The sequence below is a fragment of the Eurypyga helias genome, unplaced genomic scaffold (genome assembly GCF_000690775.1).
Source record: "Eurypyga helias isolate BGI_N326 unplaced genomic scaffold, ASM69077v1 scaffold7846, whole genome shotgun sequence".
In the NCBI taxonomy this organism is placed as follows: domain Eukaryota; kingdom Metazoa; phylum Chordata; class Aves; order Eurypygiformes; family Eurypygidae; genus Eurypyga; species Eurypyga helias.
The window spans coordinates 10,323-24,044 of NW_010255972.1; the positions used below are offsets into that span (position 1 = coordinate 10,323).

The window sequence follows — 13,722 nt, forward strand, 5'->3', positions numbered from 1 at the left end:
TGATGCCCAGCGTGATTGCGTACACCGGCTGGTTTACATCTGGTAAGCTCTTGCTGGGGCAAACGTCTGCTGGTTTTGGTTGGGATAGAGTTAATTTTCTTCACAGTAGCTAGTGTGAGACTGTGTTTTGGATTTGTGCAAGACTATGCTTTGGATGTGTGCTGAGAAGAATATTGATAGCACTGGTGGGTTTTGTTGTTGCTGAGCAATGTTTGTACCAAGTCAAGGGCTTTCTCAGTTTCTGCTCTTGCTCCTGCCTTCCCAGCTGCTGCTTCTGCAAGGAGCTGGGAGGGGACACAGCCCAGACAGCTGACCCAAACTGACCAAAGGGACATTTTGTGCCATCAAACGTTGTGCTCGGTATATGAGCTGGGGGAGTTGGCTGGGAGGGGCAATCACTGCCGGTTGAGCGTCAGTTGGCCAGGGGTGAGCAGTTCTGTCGGTTTGTCTGCCTTCATTTTTTCTTTTTTTTTTAATTACATATTATTATCAGTAGTGGTATTTTAATTACGTATCAGTAGTATAATTATTTCACTTACTTTCAATTATTAAACTATTCTCATCTCAACCCACAAGTTCTCTTCATCTTTTTCCTCCAAATCTTGCCCCCCTCCTACTGGGGGAGGGAGGGGGAGGTGAGCGAGCGGCTGTGTGGTGTTTGCTTGCTGTCCGGGCCTAAACCCTGACAACATGCCATTTCGTTTTGGACCTCACCTATCCCTTGTGAGGTCAGTGCTGAAACTTTTCTTCCTCTGGCTTCTGCTTTGCCTATATGTTTATTAATTTGAATGACCCTTGTCTGTGGTACAAGGATCCGCACAGCATGGGTCGGTGGCAGGATGAGGCCTCCAGTGGTTCATGCCCGGCATAGATATTCAGACTGCTTCCTCTCCAGAATTTACATGGGATGGATGTTTCCTGGTCTTTATAACTTGCTTTAAAGAAAATTAATGTGAATTCTTGCAAGCAGAGTCTCCTTTCTTCAGCAGGGCCGTACTTAATAAACCTATTGCTATCACACTCAACACATTCTGCACAAAAGCATGATTTAATATGTCTTTTCAATGGCGATTTCTTACGCCGCTTGCCCCGTTGTATCAGTAAACATGTTGATGAGAGCGTAGCTGTCTTCTGCAATTTAGCAAGTTCACCCCTGTGTAAAAACCCAGTTCTTGTGAGGCATAGCAGAGACATGGTGAGTAGTGGTGAGCTGGGCTTCTGCGAACGAACTGACATCGTTTCGCAGAGCACTGCAGCCGGATTTTCTCACTTTGGCATAATAGCCCCACGTAATTCTCCTTGCCTAGCTTTGAGTTACCTTTCTGACAGCATCTAGATGAGGCACTAGATTTGTTTCTGACTGATTGAGGCCAAGTAGGTCGCAAATCGTGCTGTCACATCTGGGGTTTCATGAGTTTGCAGCTCTGTAAGATTACTTCACCTCTATGAACTGACAGGCTGAATCATACGTTTGTTGGAAAGACCAGGTTTGACAAAATCAGATTTTCTATTTATTGGTTTTATCTGATTTAATAATTTTAAAGTCAAAAATATCTTCTCTGAGTATAGTGGAACTGCATAAATGACCCAATTACATTTCCAGTAGAGTTTAATAATGTACATTGCATTTCACACTTTCACGGAAGGCATATCAGTTTAATTAGAAAAATAAAGCACAAAGTATGGCTTGTTCCCTTCTCCCAGTGTGGAACCTCAGTGCTTTAAAAAGTCTAGAAATGTTCCTTTGCTTTAAAAATACTATTTTATGTAATCAAAGGGTTTGGCTGTGTATTTGGGTCTGGGTTCTCCTTGTTGCTGTTATTCTTCACGAATCAGCCCAGCTCCCTTCCAGTCCTCAGCCTGTCATTTCTTTTGTACATCATGTTTTCCACTGGCTGAATGTGTCATGCCTCATCCAGTCAGTTGTCCAAGGTTGATTTTTCATGGCTGTGATTGTACATCTTGCTGCCCATGAGATGATTCATATAGCCCTGGAAGTCATACACCCCTCTTAATAGCATGGAGAGCTAGTGCCTTCTCTCTTCCTAGTGAAAGTTATCCCACCGGTATTCTTTAGTCAGAGGCTGGAGTGAAAACTTGTTGGGGCAAACATAGTAGTAATAGCGATCCTGGGCAGAAGATAGCTTAGGAATGGTAGTAATACGGAAGCGAGGGCTCTTGTGAGTGGAAGCTCTTCTCTGTGTGTAGTTTTGGAGGCAACTGTCTGATGTACTTGTACTGAACAGACCATCTCCCATCTTTCAGGGGAGATGTAACATGCTGCTTGGCTAGTTTTCACTTCCTTACCCAGGATATTTTCATACAAGGGAATTACCAAAATCCAGGAATAGGAGGGTTGTTCGGGGCTTTTTAAAACATTATTGTAACATTCCTGTGACATGACACGGTAACAGCTGTTTCTTCGATGACATCCTGCAGGCAGTGTCTGTGTGAAAAGAAAACCACAGAACGATGAAAAAATTCACACTGTTTGATTTTGTAAATGATAACTCACTGCAAATCGGAGAAACTTCATGGATACAGGACCTTCCCAGTGATGGTGATGAACTAGAAAGACTTCTGAAACCAAATGAGCATGTGCTAGTAAACTGGCCTGTGGGGGAAAGGAAGACAGAAAAGCACCTGGTGAAAGTTGTGTACATGAGTGGTGAGTACAGTTCCAGAGCATTTGGCTGATACGAAATTTTAATGTAGTTGTAAGGTGTTGCTATCTGATTTTCTGTGCTTTGGCCTGTTTTTCTACATCATTTCAGATGACCCCCAAGAGCTGGTGGAAATGATGCAAAAGATACTACAAGCGGATGAAATTACAAAAATACAAGTCCTTGGAAAAGGCAAGAGGAAGAGGATAGAAATGATGTTCTCAGAGAGCGAAGACAGTGACCTGGATAAAGAACAGGTGAGTTTCTGTCTTGATGTGCCTGATACGGGTAGGCCCGTAATGGAATGAAATAGACTGTGACTATTGATTCTTCACCATATAATACAGAAAATACTTACAGTAGAGGTAGGAATACAGGCAAATTTCACATGATACCTCAGCACCATAACTTGTCAGAGTAATAAATTAGGCCAATAGATTTTATCCTTTGTTTTTTAAAGAGAGAGGTGTTACTCAAGACTTGGGTGCTCTGTAGCTCCACTACATTTTCTTCTGTAAGACAGAAATGTGACAACTGTGTAAGGAAGGGAGGGAGGGGACCGGGTTTTCCAAGTCTTGCGTTGTGCCAAGATCTCCAGTGACTGAATGTGGGGAAAGAAAACCTCCATCGTAACAAACAGAAACATATTTTTCAAAAATGCTAACCAAGAATGTCAAGTGCTCAGTGAATAAAGGTTTCTGGTATTCCGTGAGATACTGTAATGAAAGGCTCTGTAGGAATGCAAAGGTGCTGTTATGCTCTGGTTTACAGGGGAGGATGATGAAGCATATCAAAAGAAGGAAATCCTTACAGGCATCTGCTCCTGCCAACATCCTGAGTCAACTTGAAACATCTTTAATTAACAAACAGGTAAACATCTCATCTGCGACAATTTTAATGTATTAACCAAAAGCAAACTGAAACGTATGTGTTTGGAGGGGAATAAGACTCTTGTTGTAGTGAAGTTAACAGTTCTGAAAGACACTAGCTTAGAAAATTGGTGGAGAACAAAGAGAGAAGTACCTAATGGTTATTTATTGCCTGACATTTCATTTGAATTTTAATACAAAGGGTAATATCTGAATTGAAAGCGGGGAGGTTTAGATTAGATATCAGGAAGAAGTTGTTCATGGAACAATGGGTGGTGTGGCACTGGAACAGGTTGCCCAGAGAAGCTGTGGATGCCCCATCCCTGGAAGTGTTCAAGGCCAGGCTGGATGTGGCTTTGAGCAACCTGGTCTAGTGGAAGGTGTCCCTGCCCATGACAGGGGGGTTGGAACTAGATGGTCTTTAAGGTCCTTTCCAACCCAAACCATTCCGTAATTCTATGATTCTATGATCTGTGTTGAGTAACAGCTATTATTAAAATGCACTGAGTCTGTTTATACAGTCTGTGTACAAAGAGAATATTCTGATTTAGCCTGATATTTTAAGGTTGGTTTTAATTCTTAAATTTTACGTTATTGTTGCACGTTTTGGATTTTTGTGGTAGCACATTTTGGAGTTTTCTTTTTTTTCCCAGAAAGAAACATATTCAGGAAGCCACTTTCTGTACAGTGAAAGCAGCAGTGATGATGAAGAGCCGTTATTTCAACTATCCAAGGTAGAACTGTGTGCCAAAATAAAAAGTCTCAAGAGGAAGCTGACAGACACCATGAGAGAAAACTGTCGCTTAAGGCAGTCCCTGGTGATGCTTCAAGGTAAAGTCAGGGGAATTATTTTGTTGAAGAGGAAAGGCTGAAGGTCGTGAAGGGCCTGTTGTGACAGGACAAGGGGGAATGGGTTTAAATTGAAAGTGGGGTGGTTTAGATTGGATATCAGGAACAAGTTCTTCCTGGAGAGGGTGGTGAGGCACTGGGAACAGGTTGCCCAGAGAAGCTGTGGATGCCCCATCCCTGGAAGTGTTCAAGGCCAGGCTGGATGTGGCTTTGAGCAACCTGGTCTAGTGGAAGGTGTCCCTGCCCATGGCAGGGGGGTTGGAACTGGATGGTCTTTAAGGTTCCTTCCAACCCAAACCATTCTGTGATTCTGTGATTCTGTGAAAAACTTGATTTATTAGAGGCTATTTGGATGGGAATTATAGATGCTCAAGCACCTGACACGATCAAGGCCTTACCATAAGCATCAAAGTCTTTGATACCTGGCAACATTAAATTCCAGCAGCACTTAGAAAAAAACCTCTTACACAGAGGCCATGCAATCGTAGAGCTACAGATGGAAAAATCTGTCTAAATCCTGTCTGTCATTCCCAAGAGAACCTTTCTGTATGCCCTGTATAACCATTGGCTAAGCTCAAACACTCTACTGACCAGTCCTGCTAATGTTATTTATTAAGATTAATTTTTCTTATTATTAATTCTTCTTATTATTCCTGCTCTACTGAAATTTTTCTTTATTCTGGAATGATTTCATGTCTGGTTACTTTAGCAATTCCTCATTATTGATAAACTGAGTCACTTCCAGGTACAACAAATTTAGTCCTTTCCCAGAGATGAACCATTTTGTTCTTTTATAAATCAAGCCTTTGTCACACAGTGATCATCTCTGAAGCTCCTCTTACTTGTCCTTTAGTCTGAGGCAGCCAAGGCTGAATCCAAAATTTCAAAGCATTAGTAAATAAATAAGTTGTAAAGGGGATTTGCTACTTCTTGCCAGCTATGTCATACCATCCCCAGACAGACTGGTATCTCTCTTTCTATTGTCATATGAATTTGCAAGTGCTTATCGATTTCATTGCCCACTTGATTCTGTTTTGTATGTTATTCATCCTGGTTTGAATCATTCATATCCACTTTTATGAATATTATTTTTAAACATCCTGTTAGTGTCCAACAACTTCTTTTTTTACCCATTTAGGTCCATTTGCGTTACATCTTAGGCACTTCTACTGGTCTTCAACAATATTTTTTAATAATTCAGTGATTCTGCATGTTGCTGTTTCTTCAGCCCTTGCATCCTTTTTGCTCTGATAAATTGATTTTTCTTAACAGACAATAAAAACTTTTATTTGAAAATAAATATTAATTGGAAAAGGGCCCCTAGAAGATATTCTCTACAGATTAAAAAAGAAGGAAAAAGGTTTATGCAGTCTATGTAACATCTTTGAAGAAGAGAAAAATATCAGACATAACATTACTTAGCCCATATTCAATAGCTTTACAGACTTGCAGAGATTTTGAGATAGCAAAAAGAAAAAGGAAATAACCAGCTCAGTACCATGATGGGTGTAAACTAACAGTTCCTCTTAGCCTTGCAGAGAACTGACGTATCCTGTTCTAAAAACAGAGGTCACATCTTCATGGGTGGGACAACAGAATGGCAGGAAAAACTTTGAGAGAATAGAGAAAAAAATAGTCTGCTAAAGCATTTTTGCTGACTGCGTGGACTCTTCTGCAGTACAGTGGGAATCTAATTACAGGAATATACATCCTTATGTAACTGGAGTCAGAAAGCTTCAATTACCTTTACCCATCGCTTTCCATTTGATTCCAGTGTTGCCACAGGCAGTCACCCATTTTGAGGAACTGGTAGGGATGGCTGAAGCGCTGCTGAAAGGGGGAGTGACATCATCTACGGCCAGTCTGCATTCGCATGCCGTTTGGAAAGCAGCTAACAACTCGTTAGCAGATTCATATGCAGCTGTGCACAGTAACTCCACCTCACCAATAACACTGAATGTGGAAGATGAGGAGCAACAGGCTGAAAAACAGGTCAGTTAAAAGGGAATTTCAGGCATAACAATTAAAACTTCATACTGTATAAACTTTACTGTTACAGTATAACAAATATAAAAAAGTGTCAGTAAAAATCATTTTATCGTCGTTCAGTTGATGATGTGGCTAATGAGCTCCTTTTGTGCAGAATGCTCTCTGCCTGAGAAACACGAGACTCCATTCAGTGTGCTGGTGCACTCTCAAACTCACTTTGGTATCGGTGGCGAAGGGCAGAATGAGGATGTGTGAAGAAAATGCTGAGATTTAGGGATAACTTCCAGCCTAATGTTTTGGATGCTAAAGGGGAATGGTAGTGTTTCAGAGATAACCTAAGGAAAACACCAGCAGTCTGTTTAACCTGTTAATAAATAAATAAATGGAGAGTGGTACATTTCTGCTCTTGTTCCAGACACTGGCCAGCAGTTAAATAGAAATGACATAAATACAGATTCTGAGTAAAGATGTTCCCCTATTCTCTGTAATTATAACAGAGCATAATGGAGAAATCTCAGGCACAGAGGCCGTACATGAAAAATACAGAGACCAAACCCAAAGAATAACTAAAAGAATAATTCTGCTTGTGCATTTGCAGTTTACATAAACATTCTTATGCACTGAGTCATGTCAGTCATGGAAATCATTCTCCGGTGTTGTCATGGGGTCCTAAAAACTAAATAAATTTATTACAAATTATCAAGGTATGATGTTTGACTAAATATTGCAATACAGAAAAATTGACTTAACATCTCCAAAGAAATAAAAAGACCTAATTTTCTAAGCAACCTAGCCTCACCTAATGGAGGTGGCTCAAAATTGCCTGTTGGGGGAGTTCAAATACTTAGGCTGTGTGCAGAAGTTGCTCCCAAAGCCCAGGGCCAGATGTCACAGTTCTTTGGGCGTGTCTGCTCGGAGGCAGGAATATTAGCTTGGGCATGGTGCCACGCTCCCAAGGCTGTACAGAACCCATGCCAGAACTGGGCCACAGCCAGCCTGCATGGAGTACAAGCAGAAGGAATTGGATAGGTCTGGACACGTCGTGTTTCCACTAGTGAGTAATAAGGATCGCTGGGTGAAGTGTTTGCTAGGATGGATAGGGTCCTTAGTCTGCCCCACGGTCGCTTCTGCAAAAAAAATCAACCTGCGTGTATAGTCCCAGACAGGGAGTGGAAGTGCAAGTTGAGTGCTGATCTCAAACACGCAGTTTGCAGAGATGGCTTTGGAAATTCTGGCTTAAGAGGAAGAAAATTGAAAAGATATTTCAGAAGTAATACTATATAATATTTCTAGAGAACTGCAATAGTTATGCCTTTGACCAATTTTGTTTTCCAGTTCAAGATCGAAAAGTGGCAGATTGCACTTTGTAACAAGAGCAAACCTCAAAAGTTTATAAATGACTTGATGCAAGCACTTTATACACACGAATACATGGCTACACACAGCCTGACAGGTGCAAAGTCCTCCTCTTCAAAGGATAAAGCGGCAAAACCAGCCATGAATCAGAATGAAGTTCAGGAAATCATAGGTGATGACTTGTTAACATTACTCGATGTGGCACTGACGTGACAGAGGGCTGTCTCTGAGGGAGGGGCTGTAATGCTTAACAGCTGGTCTGCTCAAGGGATGTGCTGTTTCAGATTTCCTTCTTCGGCTACGTACTTTTTGTAAACCATCTGTTACAAATACTGTCAGAAATGCAAAGCAGTAGTATTTCTATTGTGTGAGTTTTGTGGGGTTTCTTTAAGTGGCTGCTCAGGCACAGTGGTGCTGTCCATTTTTTTTTTTTAGCCTTCAAAAGGTTAATCTACAACAGTCAAACCTGGAGCATGATGATAATGGATAAGGGAGGGCAAAGAGAGGACATATTGGCTCAAATTTAAAATTGTATCTGCTCAATTCTGAAGTTAGTGAATGTTATGAATTCTGACATTTTCAATAGCGCTGGAGACAAAAGGAGACAGTAAGTGTGGAAGACAGGAATAAGGATCACAGGACCCAACAAAATCTGTTTCATACTGCGGTTTAAGGCAGAAAATGTTTGGTGCATAGAAAAAAGAATCATTTCAGAGGGAATAGCCATTTTAAAGAACATGGTATTTTGTGAGCACATGAAGCCTGATTTTTATCGGATTCACAGCTATAACTTACTACTTGAACACCAAAGCCTAAATTCTGGTACTAGGATCCCTCCCCCACTGCCATTCCCTTGGACTTCCCCAGTTCTTTCAGTTCCCTTCCCATCTGAGCTGCAGTTCCTGCACCTTGAAAACAAAGCTGTACTGGTTTTGTTGAAGTTGGCCAGCAGTTTCCAAAGCTTTCAGTTGCAGAAACATCTTTTCCTTAGAAACCTAGCTAGAGAAAAAGGCCTGAAGTAAATGGAAAGGAGTGTGTAAAACGGTGAAAATATATTTAAGGGCGGTAAGATGAAACAATTTCAGAATGATGTATGAAAAAAATTTAAAAGATTTAATGGGATGAGGAGAAGGTTGGATTCGATGATCTTAATGGTCTTTTCCTACCTAAATGATTCTATGATTCTAAGAGCTCCTGGTGACCTTTCTAAAGGTGGATTCTGGGGAAGAGTCTGGGCAAAACTGAAAAGAGAAGCAGAGAAGACAGTCAGAACATAGAATACAGCATGCTGCAGAGAATTCAGTGGAAAGGGAGCCTATGGAGAAGTCAGAGAAGTCTTTTAAGGGAAATGAGAACACTCCTGAATTCAAATGGAAAAGTGTCAGCATTACGGAAGAGAAAAATTACAATGAGAAGTAACCCTGGGAGTTCTAGGACTATAGAAAATGAGTTAGTAGATCAAATTATTTAAAGAAGATGGAAACTAAGATTTTAAAATGAAATTAAAGGGGGCAAAAATCAAGGGAAGCTGATGAAGAGGGTTGTAGGAATTGCATTCCTGATGTTGAGTCCTGTCAGTATTGCATTCAAATCCATTAGCCAGGCAAAACAGAAGGGAATTTTTAAGGAAGGAGACATCAGATAAGAATTAATGAACAAAAACTGTAAGATTCAGAAGCATGAGGACTGACAAGGATAGGAAAAGGACTCTTTGATCAAGAACAGAGCAAAGGGGGAGAGGATGGGCAAACACAAATCACTACAGGAAGGCCTTGTGTCCCTGGAGTTCTCTGTGAGCCTGCCAAGAGTAGGCACAGCATTATGGAAGGCACAGAGAAAACCGAGAGCTTGCACGTGCAAACCCTATGAAGTAGTGTGTGTAGACAGAAAAGTAACTAGAGCTGAAGCTGAAGTAGCTGGAAATTTCAGAGGTCCAAGAAATGCATTTTAGATCACACATCTGTTGTTTCCCTGATTTGGAGGACTGAGATGTATCATCTCTTTATTTTGCAGGAATCACAAAACAGTTGTTTCCAAACACAGATGATGCTTTAATTAGGCGAATGATGGGACAAAAACTGAACAATTGCACCAAGAAGCCAATTTTAAGCAAAGATCTTAACTCAGGTGCTTTTCAGAAGCATAGCTTTTGGTAAGTCTTAAAAAAAAATAAATTGTAGCCTGCACTGTGTAGTTCCATATATTTCCTGTGGTAACAAAATCTATAACCAGCCTTAAAATTATTAGGAAGATATGTGTTCGTATAAGCATTAGCAAGTAAGTAAATGTTTTTGTAACCTTGTACAAAACGTATGTAATACAGAAACAGTCCAGCTTAACATTACAGCACAAAGCAAGTTGTTAATTCCAGACAAAGCAGCACAAGGCTATTAAGTTGCAGGAAAAGAATACACATGGAGTTAGTTTGATCAATATGTCTGGTTTCGATTTGGCATTATTTACTTTTCTTATTCTCAGTAAGCTCTCCAGAGACCAGTCAATTCCCTTTTCATGTCACCTGTTGTGCCTCACTTAGCCTGCAAGTAAAGATAAGATAAATCACACCTCTTCCTTACCTACTGATAAAAGTACCATAGGAGAGATAAATTAGCAATCTTTTACCACCAGAAGTCTAAATTATTGGGACAGAGGAATTATCAAATAACATCTTGCATACTATGAGCGTTCTTACCTTGTGAACAAGACTAGTCTAAAATTGCTGAACTCAGTATTGGAGTACTGTGTCCAGCTCTGGGATCCTCAACATAAGAATGATCTCAACCAGTTGGAGTGAGTCCAGAGGAGGCCATGAAGATGCTCAGGGGGCTGGAGCACCTCTGCTATGGGGACAGGCTGAGAGAACTGGGCTTGTTCAGCCTGGAGAAGAGAAGGCTCCGGGGAGACCTTATTGCAGCCTTCCAGCACCTGAAGGGGCTTCAAGGAAGCTGGGGGGGCCTTTTTACAAGGGCCTGTAGTGACAGGACAAGGGGGAACGGGTTTAAATTGAAAGCAGGGATGTTTAGATTAGATATCAGGAAGAAGTTCTTCACAGAGAGGGTGGTGAGGCACTGGAACAGGTTGCCCAGAGATGTTGTGGATGCCCCATCCCTGGAAGTGTTCAAGGCCAGGCTGGATGAGGCTTTGAGCAACCTGGTCTAGTGGAAGGTGTCCCTGCCCATGGCAGAGGGGTTGGAACTAGATGGTCTTTAAGGTCCCTTCCAACCCAAACCATTCTGTGATCCATGTCATTGGTGAAGTCAGCTGTTTGCACAGTACTGTTTCCACATACACCAAATGTACATATCACAGAATAGTTGAGGTTGGGACAGACCTCTGTGTGTTGGCTATTCCAACCCCTGCTGACAAAAGCAGGGTCACCTAAATCAGGTTGCTCAGACCCATGTACGGTTTCAGTGGGTATCTCCAGAGATGGGGACTCCACAACCTCTCTGGGCAAACTGTGCCAGTGCTCAGTCACCCTCACAGTGAAAAGGTGTTTCCCGCTGTTGAGATAGCACCTCCCATGTTTCAGTTTGTTCTGCCCCGGGGCACCACTGAGAAGAGGCTCCAGCTTCTTTGCACCCCCTCAGGAGATATTAATACACATAGATCAGAGCCGCTTGAGCCTTCTTGAGGCTAAACAGTCCAGCTCTCTCAGGCTCTTCTCCGGAACAGGATAAGAGATTAACAAGGAACAGGATAAGAGATTAAAGTCAACGACACAGGGAGAACAGGTTTGTCCTTACTTAGACCTTCCATCCTGAATATTTTACTTCTTCCCAGTTCAATTGTCTCATGCATGTTTTAAAATCCCTGTTTGCAACCATAACACACTCCATAACAAGAAGAAAAAAAGCACCCCAAGATTGGGCTATGTTATAACATAATTGTTTGAAAAATAGCAGTGCTTTGCTACTAAAATTGCTCTCTAAGCCACCTGGCAGTACTCTGCGGACCACCAGTGGTCTGTAAATTACTACTTGAGAAATACTCTTGGAAGAATCCACATACACACGTTTTCCCATCTGGAAACAATAAACAAACGCACCAGCCTGGCTAAAATAGAGTTTACTATGTTAATGCTTTTCTTCTAGAGATGAGAGGGCTTTGTAAAACAAAGGTCCTCTGTACTTGTAACACACAGTGTGCATTGATTCACTGTAGTATTTTTCCTTGGCCTTGACACAGGTGGTAAAAATAAAAGCGCAGACTCTGTCTTCTTGGAAAGTATTCAATCTTCAATATTTTATATTTTAAATCTTCATCAGATGAATCCCTAAACCTTGCTAATTCCTGAGTCTTCTTGTGTATGCAGTGTTCCTGAAGCTTTGATGGGAGCATCTTGAGCTAGCACTTTAACAATTCTGGGTGTTTTTTTCATACTGCCTATAGACCTTTCAATTTAAACTTGGTATCTTAAAAATGTCTTTCTGTCTGTTATTGATTAGTGCTTATGTAAAATCCAGTCCAACATCCACTGAAACCAGTCCAGATATTGCAAGTTTCTTTTGAATGGATGCATATTAGACTGCATTTATAATGGATTCATTTTACATCTGCTCAGAATTTCCCCACTGTAAAAGCAATTAAGCACCTTGGAAGTAATCAAGATACCAGTGGTGATTCCTTTAACTAAGATGACACACATTTTCTCTGTAAGAAAATTGGGAGAATTTTAAAGTGCTTACGATTTCGTTGTTACTCCTTCAGTTCGCCTTCCAGCAATGAAGTACAGAGAGGGGACAAGAGAAAATCCCATTGTGCAGTACCTCTAGTAACAACTTACACACAAATTAGTAACTTAAAACTGGTGATACTGCAGTTTTGATCTCCCTTGCTCTCCTACTTCTTGCCCACCTCCTCCACTTTTCCCCAGAATACAATTACAATTCAAGAGAAAGAGTTTGCGGTCAAATCCAACGAGACAGACAGGTCACCATCTCTGATCTTTAAGACTGAGGTGGAACAAGGAAAAGGGGACTGTGTCAATCAAGAAAACTAGTTAACCAGCTAATAAACAAACTGCTGCTAATAAACTAAGAACAGTAGTCACTGCATATTTAATGTTAGTATCTGAAGCTTATTTATAAATTGTCTCAACAGTGGTTCAGAAATCTCTTCAGCTGTTCCTCCCAGTACGGGGGACCAGCAGGATGATGATTCACCAGCTGCTAATGCACAGATTCAGCAGAGTGACAGCCGTCTGTCTCCTCCACCTCCCACCCCGCAAGCTCAGCAGGAGTGTTTCAAGCCCACTTCTTCGAAGGTGGAGTCTCAGCTCACCAGAAGCTCACCAGCGCCCTCTCCCAACCAGGGTTGCGGACAGGATCTCAGGAATTCACACAAGGATTAACAGGAGGTATTTCATACCAGTTCACATTCTCAGCGGAGATTAAGGAGTAGTATAGAATAAAAAAAGAAGTAAGATCTAAATGGGCCTACTGACAGTGGACAGAGATACTGCAAGCAGAATAGAAGCCTGAGAACCATTTTCTCAAGCAAATGAAAATCCCACAGCCTAGAAAAAATTGAAGGCATATTAATATCTTTGGCTTTAAGATATTATTAAATATATGCATGTTATGCGGTAATTCAAAAAATATAAACTTGTTCTGAAGAATAGAAGTAGAGTTCCCCTTAGTTAGAAAGAATGTATGAGAGGAACTTCAATCCCCTTGCTTTCACCTTGACAGCTGATGGAAAACCGCTTTACCCATCAGAGAAAGCTAATGCATATTAATACAAAAAAGATATAGAGGTATGAAAAGGGAATAGAAAAATTTCCTAGTGAAATGAAGACCATGGCCAGCATGGAGTTACAGAGCACAGGGCCACATGAGCAGAGAGGAAGAAATAAAATTTAAGGGTGCTGTTAACTTGAAAAGAAGAAAACATCCTTAGGGCAATGAAACTGCAGCTCTCAAGATGCCTGTGGGAAAAAGCAGCTCATTTTTAACCTCTAAAAGTTGGCAAGTCAGTGAAAGAAGCCATGTTCC

General features: G+C 41.2%; 1 protein-coding gene across 1 annotated transcript; it reads left to right on the forward strand.

Annotated features, from left to right (window-relative positions):
• Positions 1–2,800: 2,800 nt before the first annotated feature.
• On the forward strand, positions 2,801–13,079 carry BEND6 (BEN domain containing 6). The gene is made up of 6 exons (XM_010153502.1): positions 2,801–2,920; positions 4,186–4,363; positions 6,156–6,373; positions 7,706–7,898; positions 9,740–9,878; positions 12,830–13,079. The coding sequence occupies exons 1-6, from the start codon at positions 2,801–2,803 to the stop codon at positions 13,077–13,079; spliced, it is 1,098 nt and encodes a 365-aa protein (XP_010151804.1).
• Positions 13,080–13,722: the final 643 nt, after the last annotated feature.